This window comes from Apteryx rowi, unplaced genomic scaffold (assembly GCF_003343035.1).
Source record: "Apteryx rowi isolate R43461 unplaced genomic scaffold, aptRow1 scaffold_460, whole genome shotgun sequence".
NCBI classification, from domain to species: Eukaryota; Metazoa; Chordata; class Aves; order Apterygiformes; family Apterygidae; genus Apteryx; species Apteryx rowi.
In genome coordinates, this window is record NW_020450717.1 from 58,790 (window position 1) to 81,698 (window position 22,909).

The 22,909-nt window shown below is 40.9% G+C and overlaps 1 protein-coding gene across 1 annotated transcript in view; it reads right to left on the reverse strand.

Moving 5' to 3' along the window:
* Positions 1 to 22,909, reverse strand: part of UMODL1 (uromodulin like 1) — a 55,255-nt gene that overhangs the window by 27,737 nt on the left and 4,609 nt on the right. Inside the window, exons 2-10 of the mRNA XM_026077778.1 lie at positions 21,341 to 21,583; positions 13,604 to 13,765; positions 13,102 to 13,208; positions 10,319 to 10,511; positions 9,239 to 9,379; positions 8,326 to 8,445; positions 6,243 to 6,500; positions 4,518 to 4,630; positions 2,402 to 2,621 (exon numbers count right to left, since the gene is read on the reverse strand). Coding sequence (XP_025933563.1) covers positions 2,402 to 2,621; positions 4,518 to 4,630; positions 6,243 to 6,500; positions 8,326 to 8,445; positions 9,239 to 9,379; positions 10,319 to 10,511; positions 13,102 to 13,208; positions 13,604 to 13,765; positions 21,341 to 21,583 — 1,557 coding nt within the window. The remainder of the gene's footprint in view (positions 1 to 2,401; positions 2,622 to 4,517; positions 4,631 to 6,242; positions 6,501 to 8,325; positions 8,446 to 9,238; positions 9,380 to 10,318; positions 10,512 to 13,101; positions 13,209 to 13,603; positions 13,766 to 21,340; positions 21,584 to 22,909) is intronic.

Genomic DNA, 22,909 nt, shown 5'->3' on the forward strand with positions numbered 1-22,909 from the left:
TTTTCCTTTCTTCCTCATTAGGTAATTGTTGTATCCATGATAATTTCCACTAGAAAATTTCATGTGTCCATAGCCAGCATCTGCCTATCAGGTTACAGCCTAAGCCACTTAGAAGGAATATAGAATCATGCAGGATTGATTAAAGAATCAGCAAGAAAATGATCTCACAAATGCCTTACTGTGCTATAAGGCAATTGCAACTCTTGATGATTTCAAACAACATTTGAGAGATGTTCTAGTGCTAACTGCCAAATAATTTACGTTCCCTGGCTCCATTGTCTCTGAGGGTTTCCTTTCCCATTACCTAGCATGGCTTTTTAAGCAAATTTCTTAATCTCTGATAACCACACTCCACAACGTTTCAGCCCCAAACTTATATTCTCTCTTCTGTGCTCATTGGCACTAATATATACACATGCGGACACACACACCACCCTTTTTCCTCTATAGTCTTTGCATCTCAGCCAAGGTGTGCTCTGTGCTCCTTTTCTGCGCTCTTGGCATCCCTCTGGCCTGTCTCATTTGACAAGAACCTTCCCTGCCCCCCACCTCTACCAACAGTCCTACACAAAGAATTATAAAAAAACCACTGTTGTGTGATTACCCATTATATCTGTACAAGGTACACAGAGTGGGTAAAAATCTGTGGAACTCCTTGCCTAATGATGTTGCAGGTGCTGAAGGTTTGCATGACTTTATGGGGTCCATGGAGGAGAAACCCAAAAGAAACCACACTGGATTCAGGGAGTCCTGGAGCAGTTGGTAACCAGCAGAGGATTAGTGAAAGGCATCATCTACACTTGCCATATACTTACTCTTCTCTAGGAATTGGTTCCCAGCTACTACTAAAGACATGATACTGTGCTAGATGCACCTTGACCCTGGCTCAGAACATGTCCCTTTCCCTTTTCTTACTATGCCTCACACAACAGACAGCCATTTTAGTGTCTATATATCATGGCAGAAAACTTAATAATTGAGATACAAAGAGAGGTGCAATTGCGCCATTCCTTCAGTTGTGCTATCTCTTCTGACTTCTCATTCTTGCTGTTTTAAAGCTGAATTCTCTGCTCTGGCACTGTCACTAAACCAAGAACATAGTCTTTTGATGGCCAGGCTCCACAGAGCATCTGAGAAGTGGCATTGCTCCTCAACGCAAGAGTAGCTGTGCTAGCTTATGACCTAATAGATGTTCCAGGACTCAGGCTGCCCTGCTTCCTGAACCCATCATAAAACCTTTCCTTCACGTGCTGCACTCTTCAGCCTTATTTTCCATATTTGATTTTAAGAAACTCATGTCAAACAATGCTGGTCTGGCCAGAGCTAAGAAATAGATCCCATTTTCTAGCCCTAAATAGGAGTGGTGGAATTGGCTGTGCTCCTAGATAAGAGCGCTGCTACTGGAAGTCATCTGGCTTTCTGAATTTAAAATAACACTCAAGAACTTTTGCCTCCTTCCTTCCAACCCCTTCAGTCTCAGGACACCCACAATCCTCTGTGCAGCCAGGAAGATTATATCAATGACGTTTTTAAGGTATTTTGGCACACGTCAGCATCTTGCAATTCAGTATCTGCTAGCAGTGCAATACTCATAGACTTCAGGTGCAATTTGTCTTTTCTGTTTTTTTCCTCTCCTGTTCTCTCTAACCTTGGTATACTCTGCAACTCCAAAGGGAATTTTCCCTGATCATTGTAAATAAGCTTGTAAGGGCACAGTACACTGGGAGAGAAGAATAACCCATTCTGTTGACTTTGGCAACTCTCTGAACTCTGACTGGCTTTGTCAGCTGTGAAACCTGAAGCCAGAACTTAGTCCTTTGAAGATAAAAATGGTGATTACTTAAGATCAAACAAATGCCTAGTTTAACATAAATTCCATACATGTTTCTTTAGTCCTACTCACTAAGAGGACATTAGGGAATTTCTCTAGCTGGATTTCTATTGTGAAGATGTTGGATTTCTTTTCTTAAGCCCTGGCCCAAATACAATCCCACAGCCTTGAAGTACAAATTGTCTAGAGGGCGTGTGTATTTAAAGGCTTCAAATATTCCAAAGTAATCCTATCCTCAATTCAGTGCAAGATATGGCAAACTTCCAAGAGCTCACAAGGAGGAGGGAGAGGAAAATTAATAGGGAAACTGAGTGCTCCTCTCCTCCTTGAACATACCAAAGTAGAGGGAAAGAGTGCCTGCAGGCACTTGGGGACAGCCAAGTGCTCCTTCTTCTGGGCTTACAGATAAAAGCCCACAGAGGTGTTCTGATGTCATGGTTTTCTCTCCAACAAATCACTGTAAGATCCACATTGTACTTTGTTTCTCTATAAAGTACTTTTCGTGAAGAAAGCTAACGATACCATGGGTGATCAAAATATGAACACTGCTTTGTTGTTTAAAAAAAATACCTTCTACTGCGGTGTTTTGTTGATCCACGAAAAGCCTAGAACCATTGTACAGGTAAGAAAGCATTGGGGCAAATGTAGAGGCATCAACTGGAAACTCGGGATCCTGTACAGTGATTCTGAGCCTCACAATGATACTTCCAGCCTGCAGAGATTCAATTTGCACTTTCAGCTTCCCAGATTTGTATAAGGCAGAAATGTTGGATGGAAATGAATTTTCAATCTGAATAAAGTGAGAGAAGCATCAACAATTAGGAACCCAATAAGAGTAGCTTATTTTAAAACTGAATCATGGTGGTACCATTTTTAAAGATTTATACACATGCAGTATTAGTAGAAAAATTTAGTAAAAGAAGTTTCAAAGCGTTTTTGAAATCCTATTTTTCAGAGATTATAAACACACAGATATGAGAGTCTCATTGTGCACCTAGGTACACTTGAAAATGGGACCCATCTGACTACTCATCTTACCGCAAGCGGTACCCAGGCAGGGTTTGGCATTTAGCATAGGCTAGGGACTAGTCTCAATAAGCAATTTGAATGTGGCCACCATACTTTGGAAGGCCAAACAGTATGGATGCAGGCTGTTTTGTGCCATCTCGTCTTAGTGCCAGAAAATGGTTCTGGAAATGTTTGATTAACAACTTTAGGCATAGCTTTAGACATAGCTTTAGATTATTTGAAACTCCCCAGTACAAGGCTAGCCTGCACCGAGTACGGTGACAAAGTAATCTCAGGGTGAGTGGCAAGAAAAATGGGTGGGTAGCTTCCAGAAAATGTATTTGAGACAGCTCAGCTTAAAGGCAATATCACAATTACATCATGATTGATTAACATTCAGCTAAGTAGACATACTTATTGAACAGATGGTGTTACTCTGAGTGTGAAAGCTGGCATACTGCTGTCAATATTTGAGCTGTGCAGAAGTTGGCATGTTTCACCCTACATCTCTGGGAAGCATCTCTTTTGCTTGAGCCTTTTTTTCCTATGTGCACCTCAAAGCACACCTTTGAGCATGCGGTGCATAGTCATAAATCAACACAACTTTGCTCCCATTCAACTGGAGTTTGCTCAAAAAATTTCTACAAACAAGCTGCTTAACCGGTCTAAGTTCATATCTGGGTGGGGAGTCAAGAAAAAGAGAAGAGGAAAGAAATGAGAAGTGGACAGTGTGCTCCCAAACATGCAGTGAGGCACAAGAGGCACAGATGGGCAGCCCTTCTTTTCCTTCCCAACTTCATGATGCCAATTAGTTTTGCATCAACCTCAGAGTAGAATCACCAACAAAAGTCCTCCTGCACAACAGAAGTGGACAATTTGCAGCTATGGGAAATAAAACCATGCCAGAAGGCTCAACTACCATTTTTTCATGAGTAAATGCCTCTTCTGTATTGCCTTTGAAAATATAGCTCCATTGTTGTTAGCTTTTTTTTTCTCCACAGTTTTATATTCACCTTTGTTCATGAGTCCCCTTGTATTTTGGGAAAGTTTAATTTTGGATGAAGATCTGAATTCCTCTGTCTGGGCCCTGTTCTCTACAACAAAACTGTAAGAGATTATGGTGTCTGAAATACCCTCCCTGTTTGGGAAGCTGAGAGTTGGTAACAGAGATCATGACTCAGTTTTGTTCATGGCTGATTATACCTGAGCATTGATAGTGGCTATATGTGGGTACATAATGAATGGAGCTAGAGAAGAAAGCCTAACCCAGTCACTTTTGCTTAAAGAAGAAAGAGCTTTGAGAGCAGTCAAACATTTATTGAGAAGACAGCACTGAAATGAACACCAGCAATGTCATTTCAAAAATCCATTAAAAAGCCTCAAGTCAATTTAGTGCAAGTTTATTGCCAAAGTAAAGATCCAAGAAAAGGAGTCCCTATTGCATGCCTGATTTTTTCTTCCTTTACTCTTCTGTAAGGGAAAATTCCCATTGGCTCCATTGCTAACAAGATCAAGGGCTTGATCTGTTTAGTCAGATGGATTTTGTTTTAATTATAAAGATAGGTCACAGGAAATGATATGATGATTTTCAAGGGACATTTCAGCTGTGCACAAAATCCTCTATTAAATAAATTTTCAATTTAAAAAATATATATTACCCACGATACTTTAACATTACCTCTGTAAACAACAGTCTTGAAAATTCTTGATATGCTGAACTACTGGCATCATAGAAATCTTCAGTGAAGTTGTAGTTCAGGATCCTCATAGTGATACCAAATATCTTGGCCTCTGTAGGACACAAAATACATGCTGACCAAGCAGAAAAGGAAAGGATTCAGTCAACATGATGTACTCAGATCAAAATCTCAGAGGCATAGCCAAATGCTGACAGCCAGCAGTAATATGGTGTCAGCACACCTGTTTTTGGCAAAACCTAAGATAAAATGTATAAATCTGGAATTGATATGCAACCATTTGTTTTAGACCCAAATATACACAGAGTACAAGACTAGAGCGTGTTGCTAGTAAGAGAAATATAGTGGGAGAAAAATTGTTCGTATTTCAAAGAAGATACCCCTTTTGTATTTAAAAGAAGGTCTCCTCCTCTTTTTTTGGGGGGTGGGAGGGAGGGAAGGGATATGAGGGGTAAAAGAATTTTGTATTAAACCAAGAAACTGATGCCAATTTTTTGCTATGAGTCTTCTATACACCGAGTACTTGCATCAGGTCCATAAAGATATTTAGGTGCCTAATTCCAACTGAGTGAGAGGGTATACACATATCCTTGTGGACCTGGCCCTACATAACTATTGCATTTGATTTACATCCAAGGTTGAATGTCTGCCAGCTCATCTTCAATCCATCAGTCACAATAATTTTTATTTCAGATCTTGGCAGTGCAGGAGTAAGTATACTCCTAAACTGAAGAGGAAAAAAAATGTGCATACTGCTTCCTCTGGTGAGCACGGAGAGATCCTGCACAGAGCACATCAGCTGAAACCTAGAGTCAAGGAATCTATAACCAATTTAACCTGTATAAACAATCTGAGTCAGTTACTCTTTGGACTCGTCTTTGAAAACTTCTTTTTTCAAGGGCTCTGGCTCCATACTCTGCAGGCCAACCCCATTTCTGTGAGCACTAGACCTCCTACTTCCCCCCCAATGAAGAGAGGCAGCTCCTGGTGACCCAAATGGGAGTCATCTCTTATCTGATCGAAGGGAAGGCTCTTACAGATAAACATAAATAGCAGCATTCCCATGCTGGCAGGTATTTAACAGTTCACTGCCTGCTTTTTAAAGAAAATGAAGAGATTTCTTTTTGTGTGAAGGCTCAGGAAATAATTTAAGGATAAAGAAAAAGCAAAGTTACATTTGATCAACAGATTAGGGTCTCAGGGAGCTAACATCATTGACTAATTGAATGAAATTATGCAGCTATTCTGTAAGCTTTCTTACACAGCTCTTGTTATCCACTTTAATCCTGGTCACTTACAAACTATTCATCAAAATCAGGCCTTCCTCTGAGCACTTTCAACAGCTCAGCAGAGCCCTGGCCAAACCAGTTGACTGGATTCCTCACTTGCCCCAACCATAAATCAGGAAAAAAAAGACCCTGATGGGAGAAGGGTTAGTGGTGGTAGCAGAAGGGAGTGCCAAACAAGAAAAAGTGTATTCCAGTTTAGCCTGATATCTGTAATTGTCTGAGTCAGTTCTAGCACTGCTTCATCAGCTGAGGCCAAAGCCCTGCTGCCTGGTAGTCCAGATTGTGAAAGTGCTGGGGTGGGGAGCAGAGAAAGTGTCAAAGGAGGTGGGAAATATAGACTGGGGAGGCCCAGAGGGATCACTGCTGAATTGCAAGTGAGTGTAAAAACAGAGAGAATATTTTCAAGTGGCTATTTACCTGTTTTAACATTTTGACGTGAGATGCTGTTTTTTCCACAGGTTTCATAGCTGATCTCTACTGAATACATCACACCTGCTTCCAGTCCAGACACATCCATTTTCATTTCCTCTGTCTTCAGGTTTTGTACAATCTCCTTGTCCTTGAACACTTGGACTTGAAAAGTATGGTTCAGAGTGGAACTGATGTGCCAAGAAATTTCAAAACTGCTGCTGGTAACACTGAAGATTCGGTGGTTTCTAATTGAAGGGGGATCTACCACAGTCCCAGGGAGAATTATCAAAGAAAAAGCATTACTTCATCCTTAAAACATTGTGCTCTTCTAAATCCATTATAGACATGCACTTCTACAATCAATAGGGGAAGTTTCTCTTTCAATTACATCACAACAGATGCATCCCTCTTACAGTAAGAGGTTCCTTCATCCCTGAACCACTAGAGTGAGTAATCGAGTATTCATTCTTTTTTTTTTTTCCTTTTACCATAAGTATTTGTGTTGAATCTCTGGTAATACTGATAAGCTGAGAGTGAGCTACGGGCTCAAGCAACAAAAGTAAGTTGGAACTAGTGAAACTGTGTAATCTACATATGTTCACACTTGTTTAGCCTCTTGCCACTTTAATCATCAAATGCACATCTTTAGGTGGAGATTCACTGCCTTGATTTATGCCTGGAAAAAAAACACCAATTTCCACATAAGTCAGAGCAGAACACAGACCCCAGCTTTTACAGGCTGAGGGGTAGGGGAGGAAGGGGAGACCTTTTTACTTATTTATGCCACTATAGCCCAGTGCAGTCGTTGTCATGTCAATGGGAAAAGACAAGACTCTTCATAGATGATTCCTCTCCTCAAAGGAGGGGGAGGAGGCACCTATATTAAGTGGGATGAAATGCTTTTGAGCAGGGCCTGTCTCTCTCCACTAACTATAGAGAGAGCCCAGATGGTGACCACAGACTAGACACCTCTCTTATAGTCAGCTGGGATCAGGTGAGACGAACATCAGCCCCTATGCTAAATTAGAGACCATGCCATACTCCCACCACAACTTTAATTTTTTTTATACTAACAGCCTGAGAAAAAGGGTTGTTTTCTTAAATTATTTTAATGGGACAGAGTTTTTTCCAGGCCTCCTGCCAGACCACCCCAAAGCCATACTGCCCTGCTCTAGGGAGACTTCAGTTTAATTCCTTTAGCATCAAATTGGATCAGAAATTGTGGATAAAGATGAAGATCAAGAACATCCAGCCTGTCTCAGTGAACTAGGCAAAGAACTCTTTAAAGCTATTTCCTCCCTAAAGAAGAACAGAATGTTCTTAAAAGGATTGTGATAACTCTTGCCTGAAAGGACTGAAGTCACCAATATAAAGACAAATCTATTGGGGTTTGTTTTTGTTCTTATCATGGTCCCTCAGACAGCTATAATACAACGCAAAGAGAATATTCACGCAGAGAGAATATTCATTCACAAACATTAACTCCAGCGTAGGGTGGCTGTGGCCAGCCCTCTTGGCTGAACAAGTACCCCATCAACATTTTTGTGGACTCAGAGGCAAAAGGTCTGCATCCTGGTGGCCATGGCCAGGAGGATCTCTTGCAGTCGGGACTGGATCCTCCCTTACATTGTTCCAGGACCAACCAGGGATGAACACTCAGCTGGGTCCAGAGGCAGGACTGTGGTATGCACCTCGTGCAGCCCTCGCTAGAATTCTTCCTTGTGTTGGAGGCTTTGGATTATCCAACACAAATCCTACAACAGGAGCTGTGCTTGAACTGCTCACCAGGCAGAAGTGGCTCAAGAAATCAAGCGCAGACACCCCACTTCAAGGAGGCCAGCTTCCTTCAGTAACCACTGGGATAACAGGGCCTTTTCTAGTGGTCCATTCACAGCACTACAGCTCCCGATTTGAATCTCCCACTGGGGGACCCTCTTTCTTTCCATTTCCATAGGTGGAGATTCACTCCAAAACTATCATCAGCTTTTGTGAACATCCTCCCATAGCTCAACCAGCCTCAGGAAAAAGGGATCAAAGAGGTGCTGAATTAAAAGCAAGACAATATTCACTCAAATCCAAGGTTACTTACAGCATCCAGCCTCAGCAGATTGGTTAGTCATGGACAAGAAAGTTGAATTACTTATAGACTGAGAGCTATTGCCAGTGTTAATGGGATCCAACGCTGCACTTGGAATAGATGCTACTATGCCTAAGGGAGAAACAGTAAAGCATTCCTAATAAAGCAAATCCAAAGTAATATCATTCACATTTTCAGCAGCTGAAAAGAAGCAATAGAAGTAATATAAATACAAATGAAAATGGATGTATTATCACATAAGTATAATGATAATACATTATCTTCATATTTGAGACTAAGGGACTGTAAAATTGTTTTTGAACTAAAGCACTGAATCTGCAAACATTTATTCATCTCATAATCTGTAAGCCTGTTAGCAGGCCCATTGATGTCTGTGGACTGTAAGCACATGCCTACATACTTTGCTGGACTTTGCAAAGAATCATTTCACCCACTGCTAAACTCCAGCTGCCTCCAGAAGGGAACTCAGCAACAGTTCAGCAGCTCAAGGTGATATTATACAACCACTGAGTTCAGGCTGTAGTCATGCAGTCAAAACGGAAGGAGACTTTATGTATGCATAATGTCATTAATCATATTTCCCCAGGCCGCTGGGGCAGTGTACTGACTATGAATGACTTGCTCTGAGAAGAAGTCAAGGTCTGAAGCTAGAGAGATTTTGGCAGGTGGATAAGGACAGCTGAGGGTGAGATATGGGAGACAGTCTGGGACTGTGAGATAAATACACACACCATGTTTCAATCAGAAGCAGCTAACAGCTAGCTCCGATGGCACCTTTTGCCAAAAGGAGGATATGGACCGCTCTGTATTCCAGAAATCCTTGCCTCTCAGGCAGCTCCTGCACTAGACCAAAGTTCCACAGAAGCAACCTCAGTATTTTCAAGATGAGGCCTACATTTCTTACCTTCCTTTCTTGTGTTCATCTGGTGAGGGCTGACATCAGCATGTTCATGCTCAGGGTTGCAACTGTAATAACCCTCCAGATTTACACAGGTGTCTCTCTTAGGACAAGCATTGAATTCGGCATAGGAACATTCATTGACATCTAAGAAGAAGAATACATTTTACACAGATCTTGATAGCAACATCGAGATTGATTTGCAACGCATGTCAATCAGACTCTGGATATGATAAATTTAGTGAAAATCTGCAGTAACTTTGTTGAAACAACTCCAGATCCACACGGGTGCAATGAAATCAGAAAGTTGCCCTTTCCTGAAACAAGCCCTGATTCAGTTATAACTGTCACTTTTTTGCTCAGATTCTTTGGAATAAAATGGTAATAGTGGCAGCCCTCTCTTGCAGTTCCAGGGTGTCATCCAAACCCAAGCAAAATGAGAAGCAGGGGAAGGCAGATCTACCCAGCGGTTTCACTGAAAGTTACACTGAGTTTTCAAAAATAAACACAGAGTAAGAAGTGATGACAAACAGTGCTGTTGAGGCATTTCAGGAGTGGAAATGTTCAAACAAATATGCAGCAAAAAAGTAGATTAAATCTATTTAAATCGACTAAGTATTTACCTAAAATTTAAATACACAATAGTAATTAACAGACTATAAATACTCAGTGTTTCATGCAAGCTTCTGGAAATAACACAAGTCTACACAAATAGAGTATATCTGCTTCCTAAGAATACCTCAAACACCTTTGTTAAGAGCCTCTTCTGCTTAAAATAACCAGTGATTGTGCCACAGACTTGAACCCCCTTTGCTTTTCAATACAAAGGTGGGCTATGCTATTAGGAGAAAATAAATTTAATTCAGGAAGCAGGACTATTCCCCTCCAAATTATTCACTCCAAAATAATTACTAACTACACCCATCTACTCATCTTATAATGCATAATTTAGGGCCATATTTTCAAAGTTTACAAGATTTGACACACTAAATTTCTGAAAGCCAATGGACAGTCATACAGATAAAATCCCAAGTGAAGAGGGATAAAAAGGCTTCCTCCAAGGACAGGATTATAGTAAATAGCAACCTTGCACATCTGTGTCAATCACTTCATACACACGCTTCACAATGTCCTTCAAGGAAGAAGAAATATCCACTAGTGGAGCTGGTTGATGCAATCCAGTGAGAACCTGAGAGGCCACTGTCCCAGCATATATTTCTGCATTGTTACTCTGGATATGATACACAGAGGCATTCAAGGGCTGTAACGCTCCAGTAATCTGGAAAACAGGTGAACAAACACTTCAGTATCTCATTTCTTTACCAGTACAACTGCATGCCAATGAGGCATAATCTATGCAATGATTACCATTATAAACTGAGTGCAGAAAGCACCGATTCAGAAATCTTAGCAAACTAGGTCTGTATTTATGCAAGGAGAGCTCTTCTTATTATCGCATTTCACAAAAGAGTTACAGCACAGTAATGCCAAACCACAGAACATGTGGAGGAGCTGCAATGTCAGATCTCAAACGCTTTGAGAGCATGTAACCCAGAAAGATATGGAAATGTTCTCTTTGGCATGTAATGCTTAAACAGCAAAATCTCAATGGGCAGAATATACTTTAGACAGGCTCTTTGTGCACCTCTAATAAAGCTGTCCAACACTTCCTACTTTAAGCAACTGGAAAGGGTCCTTTAACTTTGCCATAGTTTGGCCAGGAGAAGTAAAGTTTTCCAGGGTAAGAGTCAGCCTCAGGCTGATTTTTTTTCCTTCTGGTTGTTGAAGGCTTCAGATGAAATAATTCAGTAGTTCCTAAGAATTAGGACCTATGAAAAGTCAATAAAGAGAATTCCAGAGACATTATGCAGAAGAAACTCTACCATCACCTGCCTGTTTAGGAAGAACTACTTGCCATTTGGCATATGTGCAGACTGACTTGCATTAGGATTGTGGGTTTTCTTCTTACTAGGAAAATGTGACCACATTTGTCCAAGTTCAAATGCACTGAAAAATTAGATTTCTGTCCATCGCCTCCAAGCATGCTTCAGCCTCTAAGAGCTCTGAACCAGACAGAGTAACTCAGCTTTTCCAGTGACTCCTTAGAACTCTCCTTACAATTTCAGTCCTCAGCTGTGTTGTCCTGAGAGCAAGCAACAGAGCTGTGAATGCAGAGCATTGCCTTTCCCCTTGTTGCTTTAACTGGTGTTCAGGGAATATAATGGGGAAGGTGCACTGATGGGGACACAAGGAATAAGAGATAGACCCAAAAAGAAGAAAGGAGTGGCCTGAGAACAGAATGTAGATGAAGCAATGAGAGCTACAGGGAGGGAGAAAAATCCTAGTGCTGGCAAAAGGAATATTAAAACAAAAAAAAGGAGGGGGGAAAAAAGCAACAGACTGAGCAAGGAGACTGAAACTAAGAGCTACAGAGAGAGACAGTGGGACTGATTAAGTCCTCATAACCACAAGTCACAAATCAGACAGGTGACACTGAGACCAGCTGAGCATTGAAAGAGGAGTCATTGGAGCAGACAGGGCCTGGAAGACATTCTTTTGAGAAAAGGTTCCTTACAAAGCCTCCTTTTTGTGTTTTCTTTTGAGTGCTTGACTTTTTGCCATAGCTTCATTGAGACCAAGATAGGTAAGTCCTGGTAGATCATTGCCCTCTACTCCTTACCCCAACAGGACAGGACCAGGGCTTCTGTTTTTTTTAGTACATGGAGAAGAGGAATTTAGGCAGGAGGAAGAACTAAATTCATACAAAATCTCTATGTTACTACTATCATTTCTGTTCTCCTGCCCATCTATGGTGGGAGAGGGGTATCCTTTGCTACTTGCTCACTCCCAGTTGGAAACTGGGGAGGAGCAGAAATGAAAGAGAAGGGTAATAGGGAACTTCCCTTTTAGGTACCTTTCAGGGACCACATCAAAGCCTGGTTTTCTCCATGAAATGGTGACATGTACTAGGAAAATGCTTCAAGTTTATGGTTTGGTGTCTTTGTCCTAGTTCATCAATCCAGTTCCTAAATACCACTCTATGGACAGAAAAAGCCACCCTGTCTGAACACTGCCTTAGTCTGTAGCCTGGTTCTTCCTGTAGACAGACCATCCTTTAGAGATGCTTGCCTCAGCCTCTTCTTATCTGTTGTAGCTGGGATACCGAGATACATATCGTGCTGCTGTAATGTGACTATACACACACAGTTACCATGGTCACTGCTAATCCATGCACGAGGCAGAGCCTTGGTCCTACAGAAAAAGAAATACCCTGTTGTCTCACAGAGCACTGCTTGCTATTGTAAGAATGAAACTGAAATACCCTTGATCCAGAGACAGTCCCATGCCATATTCCTAGATTTTGACAGAGAAACTTCTAGCCTTGCACAATCCACCTTGCATGTAGATCCCTATTTCATAGATCAGATTTGTCTCTTGAAAAGTTCAACTCAAAACTCCTTATTGGAAAACATCACACTTTGCAGGTCTTGAAACCCCAACCCAGTCTGACTGTCACAGACCTAGAACTGAACTGAGCTGAAGCAGGAATCACTTAAGCAGGAGAAAAAAATATATTTTAGAGTGTGAAAACTTTAAATTCCCCTTGGCAGAGACCTGAAAAATTTACTAAAGAAGATGTTAAATCCACATTACTTGAGGTTCTTGAGGATGAAGTTGACATTCAGTTATTAGGAATATATTAGGGCCAAAAACAATTATCTCACAGAACAACGGGGGAGCAACTAGGTAGAAGATTATGCCCTGCACAGAGGACTATGAGATCCTTTCCAAACCAAAGCCATTAGTGGTTACTGAGTAACAGAAATGCTGATGAAATGAGCAACACACAAGAACATTTTTGTACATACCATGGAGTGTAACAGGCGTGAATGATTCAAAAGGTGGGGATCCACTCTGATTAATTCACTAAAATCCATTTTAACAAGCACTGTCACATTGTACCAGAATATTCTTTCTGAAATTAACAAAATTAAACAGTCAAATCATCTGAGGTCTGATATCTCAGTTCAGAGCTATAAGAAGGCCCTGAGAAACTGAAGCCAGGTTTAAATTCAAAATTTTGAAGGGCCCAAATAAAACCATCAGCTACTGCTATGTTTACTACATGCTGAGACAGCACCACTAGCTAGAAGAACTTGAGCAAAGTCCACTGGACCTGTAGCACCTGCTATTCAGGGCTCGCAGATTCAAATATTGAAACTGAATATCCTGGAACTGATCCAAAACAGATTTCTATATTTGTTTTATGAAGAGCTATGGTAACAGTTGTTCTGCCCACTCCCATCCTCAGAAGCAAAAATAAAGCATATTTTTGTATTAGAAGCAGTTTTGAATTTATCAATAGCATACCCTCTGGCACTGGATCCACACAGCCTGCTCCTTTGGATGAGTTGCAGCATTTTTTAAGCCCTGGACATTCAGCGTCAAACGTGCAAGGATAATCAGATGTTTCCATATTCTCCGTTGGACAAAGACCAGGTCTTGAGGCAAATATACTGGATCTATTGAGTGCTAAGTAACAAAAACATTTCTGAGAGCAAAAATATAGAACATTGTTTCCGTAAAACTGTAATGTTGAATTTATAACAAACACCTCCTCCTCATTCTAAAAGTATGTCTGTTCTGAGGTTTTCATGGGGAGAAAACAGCAACCACTATTTCATTTCAAAAGTGTAAATGTTATCAGAATTTTCTCTTGTTCATGACAGTTCCGTTACAGAAATTTTGAACTTATAATTTTCCATAAATGTGTGTGTGTGCGTGTGTGTGTGTGTGTGTGTGTGTATAAAAACATATATATATATATATATATATATAGTTTCTAAATATGGAGAAATTGAAGCACTGCAAAATTCAGAAAATCAGAAAATGTACCTGATGTCAGCTATGACTAATCCAAATAAAATATAATGATCAAAGCAAACAAGTAATATCTAAGCTAGAATTCAGGAGATTTTCTTTAACCTTTTGTTTCAAAAAAGTTAACCTTTAGTTATAATAAATAATCAAAGATGTTACACGAGAACTGAGATAAATGCTGTTCTCAGTTACAGTTAAATGGGTTACACACAAGGACAGGAGGGCAGAATTTAGCTCATGGTCTTTAACCTGACAGCATCCACTCGGTATCAGCCATGCATCCCGTGAGATTGCTAACCCATGGCTGACAACCCTGGAGAAAGGGTAGCTAAGACAGGTGGTTTCTGCTTCCCGAACCAACTGTAAACAGTGGTCCTGGCTCAACGCCAACACCTAATCTTCTCCAGAGGAAAAGAAAAAATATATTTAAGTTCTACAAACATCACCTTCACCCACACTCTCAAATATAGCTCCAAGTAATGCTCAGCTCTATTCTTTCCAACTGGCATAAAAATTTTTCTTCTCTTTTCCATTCATTTGGTACCTACAGCTCTTTGGTCTTATAAACTCTCAATCTATTTACCAGGCAATTAAGTCAGCCAGGAGAAAAATGAAGATGATTCTTGCTATAGAAACAGGTTGTAATGGAGAAAGACATTTCTCATAATAAAGTCAACTGCAAATGTAAGGTCTATAAAAACCTAGAGCAAACTACAAATCTATCATGAAATGCCAGTTTCCACAGGGTTTCAATTTCTGTTATTCCAAGACTCTGAATAAAAGTAAATGAGAAATGGAAGGGAATATTGAATCTATGATTTTTTGCCTCAGCAAAGTAACCTTCTCAAACAGGCAAATGGTCTCGATTAGTCAAGATTTAAACTAAATTATGTAATGTGCTGGCACATGCACATTTCCGGTCCCCTCTCTGCTAATCCACAGTAGACTGGAGTCTACTGCAGAGAGCCTTGGCTTTTTAGCAAACTCTGTAACAGATCTCATTTTTAGTACTGCAAATCCCCAATTCAATTTACAACCCAGGGATCAAGCTCAAAATTAAGCATGCAAAACTCAGCACACAGAATTTGCAGCCATTTCTGCAAATGGGCATGCAGTCATATTTGCGTAAAGAGATAGTCCACTGCAATCAGTGATTTTGAGCCTATCTTTGTGTCTTCCTCGGGGTCCATGGTCTACTTGTTAAGGTTCTCTGAAGGGTAGTTAAGAAAAGCAAGCTTAATTTAGTGATGGGGGTCCACAATTCTGCTGGAAAACCTGCCAGAACCCACAAGCTGGAGACCAGTGAAGGCACTGAGATAAGACCTCTCAGCAGCAGGCGTTTTATTTGTACATGAAATTTTAAAGATTTGGACCCAGAATACATGGGTCAGTGCCTTTCCCACACTATTTTCTATATTTTCTATTATATTTGGTATGCTCCATGCTTATATTTTGGGTGTATACAGTCAATGAGCACACCCTTTAACAGGGCTGTGAGCATCACTCAAGTAGAGTTAGCATTAGACACACAAGAGCCTTTGACAGTGAATAAGGAGCGCCCCCCAGGCCTGATGAAAGGCTGACTCCCTTACATCTTGCAGGATTTACCCTGCTACCTAATGTTCATTTTGCATCATAGACCCAGGTCTGTAGTGACAGGCTAAAACAAAACAAAAAAGCCCAACCTTGTACAATTTAACTGAAGTTACTTCTGAGTCCAGCAAGTCTCCACACCTGTTCTGCTTGCCAGCACGGACCAGCAACCTCTGCTTTTGGCTCAGGCACCTTGGGAAGTGTCTTAGGGGCTGGCACTGCAGATCATTCTCTGAAACGGGTCCTACTGCTAGAAATCTCTTCCTGATTTCTAGTCTAAAGCTCCAATAATTTGCGATATAGCCTTAGTCACCCCTGAATGATTCTTCTACACATTCCCAGGCTCGTGCAGTTGCTCCATGTTAACCTCCCACAGAGGGAGGCAGGTTTGGAGGCAGGAGGCTTGCCAGGGTGACAGGCTGTGTGAGCAGGGCTCTGTGCTCAGACTGCAAGGCCAGTTCCCAGTTCTGCAACAGACCAGCTTCATGTCCCTTGGCAAATTGCTTAACCAGTTTGCTTCCACCTGATGCTGGGGAAAAGGCTGAGAAATTAACCCTCTGCCTACCGCCTCTGGCAACTCTCTGAGCCAGGGAGCCTCTCGCACTGGGACCTTGCACAGAGACTGGCACCGGGGGACCTCTCACAAATATACCTTACTATTCAAACTAAGTGAATTCTGGTAAGCTGGACTCAGGCATGCAAACCCCTCCAGCTCCAAGATTCAGTTCAAGCAGGTTTGAGGTTCAAAGTAGTTTTTTGCACACAAGTCTTGTTTTTTTTTTTTTTTTTAGCATGTTGAACTGTGATATAAAGAATTTAAGAGTCACGCGCAATCTCAGAAAACACTATTGAATCCTGGCCGAGTGCCGCACTACCCATTTATCTAAAACCTAAAGGTCATCATTTTTACATCAGCGGAAACAGGGAAGGATTCACATCACATTTCTGCCTCATCATACCAGATGCACTTTGAAATTCAATTCAGGCTCTCCACCTCGATCATCTTGGGGACAGTCACCCAGAGCTAAGCCATCTGCCAAGTAACATTGTAAGCATCAGGGAGCAAGCTGGCAAACACCTCCATCAGTCAGATAAAGCATAGATTTTTCTCCTTCATTATTTGCATAAACTTAGAGAAGTAGAAATGCAGTACTCACTGCCTAGCAACCAAAAGCTCAGTTACAAGCCTATCAATACAACAGCCGCAGTGTGTGCTGAGACCACAAAACTGGGGGATCTCCTAGGAGGTAGATGCTAGGGGATACAATTTGTTCAGCAGTAACCTCCCTTCCTCTCTCTCCTTGCACCCGGAGCAGTCAGTTTTCACCCAAAGGGTGCAGCACAGCTAAGGATGAAAAGCCTGCATTTGTCTTAGGCATCAGAAGGTGGAAGCAAACCTATGATATTATAGAATAAGCTTCTGGCAAAGTCTGTTACAAAGACAGTCTGGTAGTTTTTGTTATAGGACCCTGTTTTGAGGCTCCGATGGAAATTCTCCATCCTTAGGGTCCATCCAGGGCTTAATCGGAATGGAGGGCAGAGTCAGGATGTGCTGGTTCAGTGTCTGACAAAATACTTACTGCCCTTTCCTATGAAAAGTCATATTATTCACCAGAACACATTCAGGAGCCAAGGGCTGAAATTTGGCAAGGATGCAGCTATTGGACAACGGAGCTACATGGCCTTTGAAACACAAAAACAGTCTGTGCTGCTTTTTCACCTTACAGTTGGTTTTCTGAAAACCTTAGAAAGTTTTACACACAAAAAATACTCTGATTGAAGAGTGGTCTTAACTTTTCAAATCAAGTGCTCTCAAATTAACGAATTTCAGGATTAAAGTTGTTCTTATTTCAACCTTTTTGTATACATATGCCAGCACCAGCCTTCATCACACACTCTTTTGTTCCCTGGCTGGGGATCAAACAGGGATAGATGGTAGAAAAGTAAATAAGGAAGGAGCCTCTTGCCTGCAGCTCTCCTGTTTCATCTTACGCAGTAATATGGAAGGTGGGTGGCAAATGAGCCAACAAGAAGAGAAGTAACCATCTTACTGATTCAGGCAATGGAAAACTAGCCTGGAGAATTGGACTCTGTCTCTGCCTAAAAGAATTCCTGCAAGATGCTGAGAAAGTCACTTACAAAAAACTCATAACAACCTTTCAGATACATGGGTTTTGCAGGCTCTGGGAACCTGACCTGCAGCCCTGGGAACCTGACCTGCAGCCCTGGGAACCTGACCTGCAGCCCTGGCATCTGCTTAGCAAATGTGGGATTCCTTATAGTCACCATCGAAGACACTGGGCTCTACACTCCAAACACGTACAGTTGTTAAAGGCAGCACTAAGTGCCCTGAAGAAAGATCATACCCTAGATGTCTCAAAGAGGCCACACAAAATTATTTGATCTGAATTGCTCTGCAGCTCAGTTCCTCAGCTGTAAGACAGAGAACCTCCCTTCCTTCACACAGGCTTCATGAAGATAAATACTGTTTGTGAATCACTCCAGGATTTACCTCAAGAGGTGATAAATAATTCTCTATTCAGAGAGAGGCTTAGCAGAGCACTCAACCACAGAGCGAACACAGAGGCCAGAGTGATGCACCGCTGGGAAGCTCATTAGAAGGGCTTCCATCATCTCTGAGCATGACATGGGAACGTGGTTCTTGGGGCAAGGCAGCAGAGGAACAGGTAATTAAAAAAAAAACAAACAAAAACGTGCATGCATAGGCACAGAGAGTGAACAAAAATTGTATTTATTTAATTCTAACTTTAGAATTAACCCTAGCATTTCCTAACTTTTAGATACTTGACTTTGCAATCTGAATTTAAAAAAGTTAAAGTACCTTCTCTCTGTGTCTGTGTGTGTATAAAACTATCTTAATGGATCAACAGGCAACTAGTGGGAAATACTAGAGTAACTTGACTAATGATATAGGTATTTGTGCCCCAACAGTAAAGAAATAAGAAAAGCAGGGCCTGTCATATCCCAAGCAGGGGTAAATGATTCCTTCCAAGAAGAAAAGGTGGGGAAGTGGCCAGAAACAGGTTATTGTGAAAGGTCATGCTGACCTTTCACCTCCTAGTACGATGGAGAGAACGCCAGCATGGATAACATCAAGACGAAAATAACAGTAGTTCAACAGCACACCACGCAGTAATTTCAGCAGTTCCAGTTTCCTCTTTTCATCATTTATTTAAGACTGTGTCTAGACAGTGCATTACTATTCACAGAATTTATGACTAATGCCCTGAAAAGCAAAGATACCGGAATAATCTAAACAGAGAAATCACCTAGAAACCATACAAATCCTTTGATGGTTTAAATTATTCCCAAATTAAGTTTGACAGGAAAAGAGTCAGGATGATCACAGTATTTCATGGACAAACCTGCCCAGAGTGCATATCAACAATGTGGCAAATTGAACTCGAAATTCCATAGCTAAGCTTTGCAGGAGACTTTTAGTACTGGATGAAATAAACTCATAGACACCTCTCAAGCTTCCATATTTGCTAGAGATGCTTCTAAAATGCATATAATTATACTAGCAAAAAAATTTTTTTATGTGTAACCAAGCATGGAGTTTCTCATTCAAACAGAAAACCATAACTTGCTAGTCACTCTTCAACATTTGGCTGCCACGGATATTCTCTTGTGCTACAGAATTAAAAAAGCAATTTTCTCCAACTGCTTCTCAGCCTTGCCATTTGATTGATTTATTTATAGTGCAAATGTGCACACATGCATGTATATTAAAAGATCTTACTGAAGTGACTATTGAACATGAATTAGATCCCCTGGAGATTTTCACCAACCTGGAACTGCTGCTTGAAAAATACGTATTATCAATAGTCAGTCTTTTGTGAGTCTGACAAGACTACCTGGAAATACTGTAACCTGCAGGTCAAATTTTGCCCTGGTTGACATTTAGCAACAGCCACAGAAACAAAACAATAGCAGGAAACAAAAAATGAGGGATGATGTATGCCTAATTATGCTTTTATTCTTTTTCCCTACCAAATCATTTTAAAAACAAATAAAAAACAATGACTACTTCTGTGCTTCAGCCTTCCTGTTAAAAGCTTTTTCCTCCTAAAACAATATTCTATTAGCAATTACTGAGAAAACAACTCGGAAAAGTTGTTTGGAGGTTCATTTTCTAATACACTGAAGCAACTTGAGAGTAGGATGAACACATTCTTCTTGACAGATCACATGACAAGATATATGGCTCATACCCGCTCATGTCATGTTATGTGATCTGATGCAGGAGCAGCTTTGGGGACATTCCCATAGAAAGGAGTCACTCAAGTCATATGACCCAAAGGCAGGGCTAGGGCTGCAATAGGACCTTTCCTTTTTGATCGTTAGTTACATTGCTGATACTATGTAAATTCCTAGGACCATAACTTGAAAAGGGGAAATGGAGAAAATGCAATGTCATACTGAAAATATGAGACAAAATTCTGTCCTACAGAATTTTTCTGGATGCTGGAACCATCCAGTGCTTACCCAGCTAACCCAGGATGCCTGTTTAGCTTAAAAGCATATGGTTTTGTCCATAAAAGAAGGTTGCATGAATATAACTTGAATCATCTTCTGAAACAAATACAGACAATCCACCACAAAATGCTACCTGAACAATCTTTTTCAAGCATGATTTTTACTTGATTACAGATATTCTTAAAGGACTTAAAGCAAAATAAACTTCTCTTTTGCCAAAAAGGACTCATGCAAACCTTTTGCACCATTTTACTTCTACTGGAAAAACGTTGGCTTATACTAAAGCACCTTCCTCAGCAAACCAATAGCCAGAGGGACTTTGTCATAGGAACCTACCAGAGGGCCCTTGGAGGATTTCAGCCATTTTCCCCAAGGAATCACTTCTACTTGTGACTCTCAGGAATTGTGCTAAAATTAAGAAACGATTGTTGGCAACATATAGCCCTGATGGGGGAAGCGGAAAAAAGTTCCAGCTCGAGTCAAAAATTATTACCTTTTCCTGAGTAAGGAGTCTTGTCAAAAGCTCAAAAGTTAGATCAGATCTGCTAAAGGGTTCACCAGTTTCTAGTCCTTCATGTAAACATGGCTTTGGGTAACCAAGGAAGCCCTGAGAAAATGGGCCCTGATATAGTTTTGATAGGAAAGTGTATGGTACCAATTTGCACTGAGACAATGAGTTGTTTGAACTCAACACCCAAGCTAGGGGAGCAGTCCAGAAACTGACCCTGCTCCAAATCAAGCTCTTACTAGAAATGCAACCTCACCCAGACCAGACACAGAACCACGCAAGGCTATGCGAGTCACTCCACTTGGCCCCACGTATTGGACTGAACCAGGAAAAGGAATGAGCTCTCATATGGGAAACAAGTAAAAGCCTTCCTCATGCTCACCTAGAACTTTGATTTTCTGGTGAATTTGTGAGAAAGGGTGACAAACAGGCAGAGTCCTGTGAATCAGGAGCATTAGTCTTTCATGTCTACACCTTAACATTTTGGACCAAGTCTACTGTAGTTTTTTTGCAGACTCACTGATTTCCCCTATTGCCCAGAACTGTATTAAACCTCAGTCTCAGTTTAAGTGAATCACCTCCCAGAAGAAGCACTTATTTCAACTATTAATCTGACTAAGACTTACCCAAAGAGCAGTAGAGTCCAACTTGTTCATATCCTTCACAGCAATCTGTAAGATTCGTGGTCTCAGGGACTTCAACAGTGTGATACTGCGTTTTATAGTACGTCCGGGGACAAACCATCCATGGAATCCATCCTCCACAGGAAATACTTTTCTCATAGGACTTTTGATAGGCAACCATTTTAAACACATTTCTGGTCAGGCTATAGTTGCACAGATGATAGCTTAGCAAAGAGAGACCTTTTTCTGGGGGGAAAAAAGCAGAAAAGAAAGTGATCAGCACTAACTTTTCATCCCACAGCATAAGGTCCCTGCAGTGTCTAGTTAAAAAAACTGTTATGAGATAGCAGCACAAAACCAACAAGAATGAATGATTTCCAGGAAAGCTGATGTTAGGAAGAATATCACTTCAGAAAACGGACAGGAGAAAAAATTAGTAGTGACTGCTCGTCATATGCATGATTTCAGTCATAAAAGGATAAAGACTGGCAGAAAATTCAAATAGTTCTCAGTGCCTTCATGTATAAAGCATAAAAAGGGCAATTTAATTCAAATAAGTGTAAAGGAAATTAATAAACATGCTCCAAACTTCAGATACGTGCTCAAGGACTAAGAGCTTCTAGAGTTATCTGAGGAAGGGTATTCCTCAAAGCACAAAAATTGGGGGGAAAAAAGCATACTATATTTTTAGTTAGGGACAAGAGAAGTCGAGTTTATATTCACTACTTCAGCTATCTACCACATAGTCATCTGTATCTAAGTTCAGCAGCCTAAATGGTCTCTATAAAGAGTAGAGAGGAATAGGCACTTCTAAGTCAGAGTCATCCAAGTATTTCAGATGTCCACCCCAGGCTCAGGCCATCGAAGTGCCTGTCTTTCTCCACTGACTATAAATGGAACAAAGGATGAGTGACTTAGAGGCAGAGGAGTCACAGTAGATGTTTGGAAGAAGACATCCTTCAGACATTACTGTAGGCTAAAATTGGGTAGTCAGACATCATTGGGGAGCACTTTCAGGTGTCTGACAAAAAAGGTATTCTTGGAGCTTCTGTTTTGCCCAGCTACATTTGTAATAGGCAATGTTAGATCAGATCCTCTGAGAGCTGCTATGGTTCATTGACTTCAGTTTAAATGAAATCAGTGATAAGCTCATTAACTACATAATTTTATGCAGGTCTGAGAATGAGACTCAATTTCTAAGCTCTGAAACCAGCAATGATGAAGGTAGATTTAACATAGAGCAAACTAGTTTTAAATAAAGCATGTAACAAAACTGAAAGTACTTGCTCAGGAGCAGTTAAACAAACAAATAAACAAACAGGTAGAGTAAAAGAATGAGCAGTGAGCAACCTACGATCATGTCACCGACAACAGTTTATCTCCTGAAGAGGTATTATACAAGCCGGAGGGGCTGAGTCACCCTGTATCCCATTCAGGAAAGAGATGGAATAGAATTAAAAAGGTCTATGCTGTCCTTTAGATGAAGCAAAAGGAACTGCAATAAGGATAAACGTGAAGCAGATGCAGGAATTCAGCTAAGGCAAGATTGTTATTTTTGAGAGCTCTTAGGGA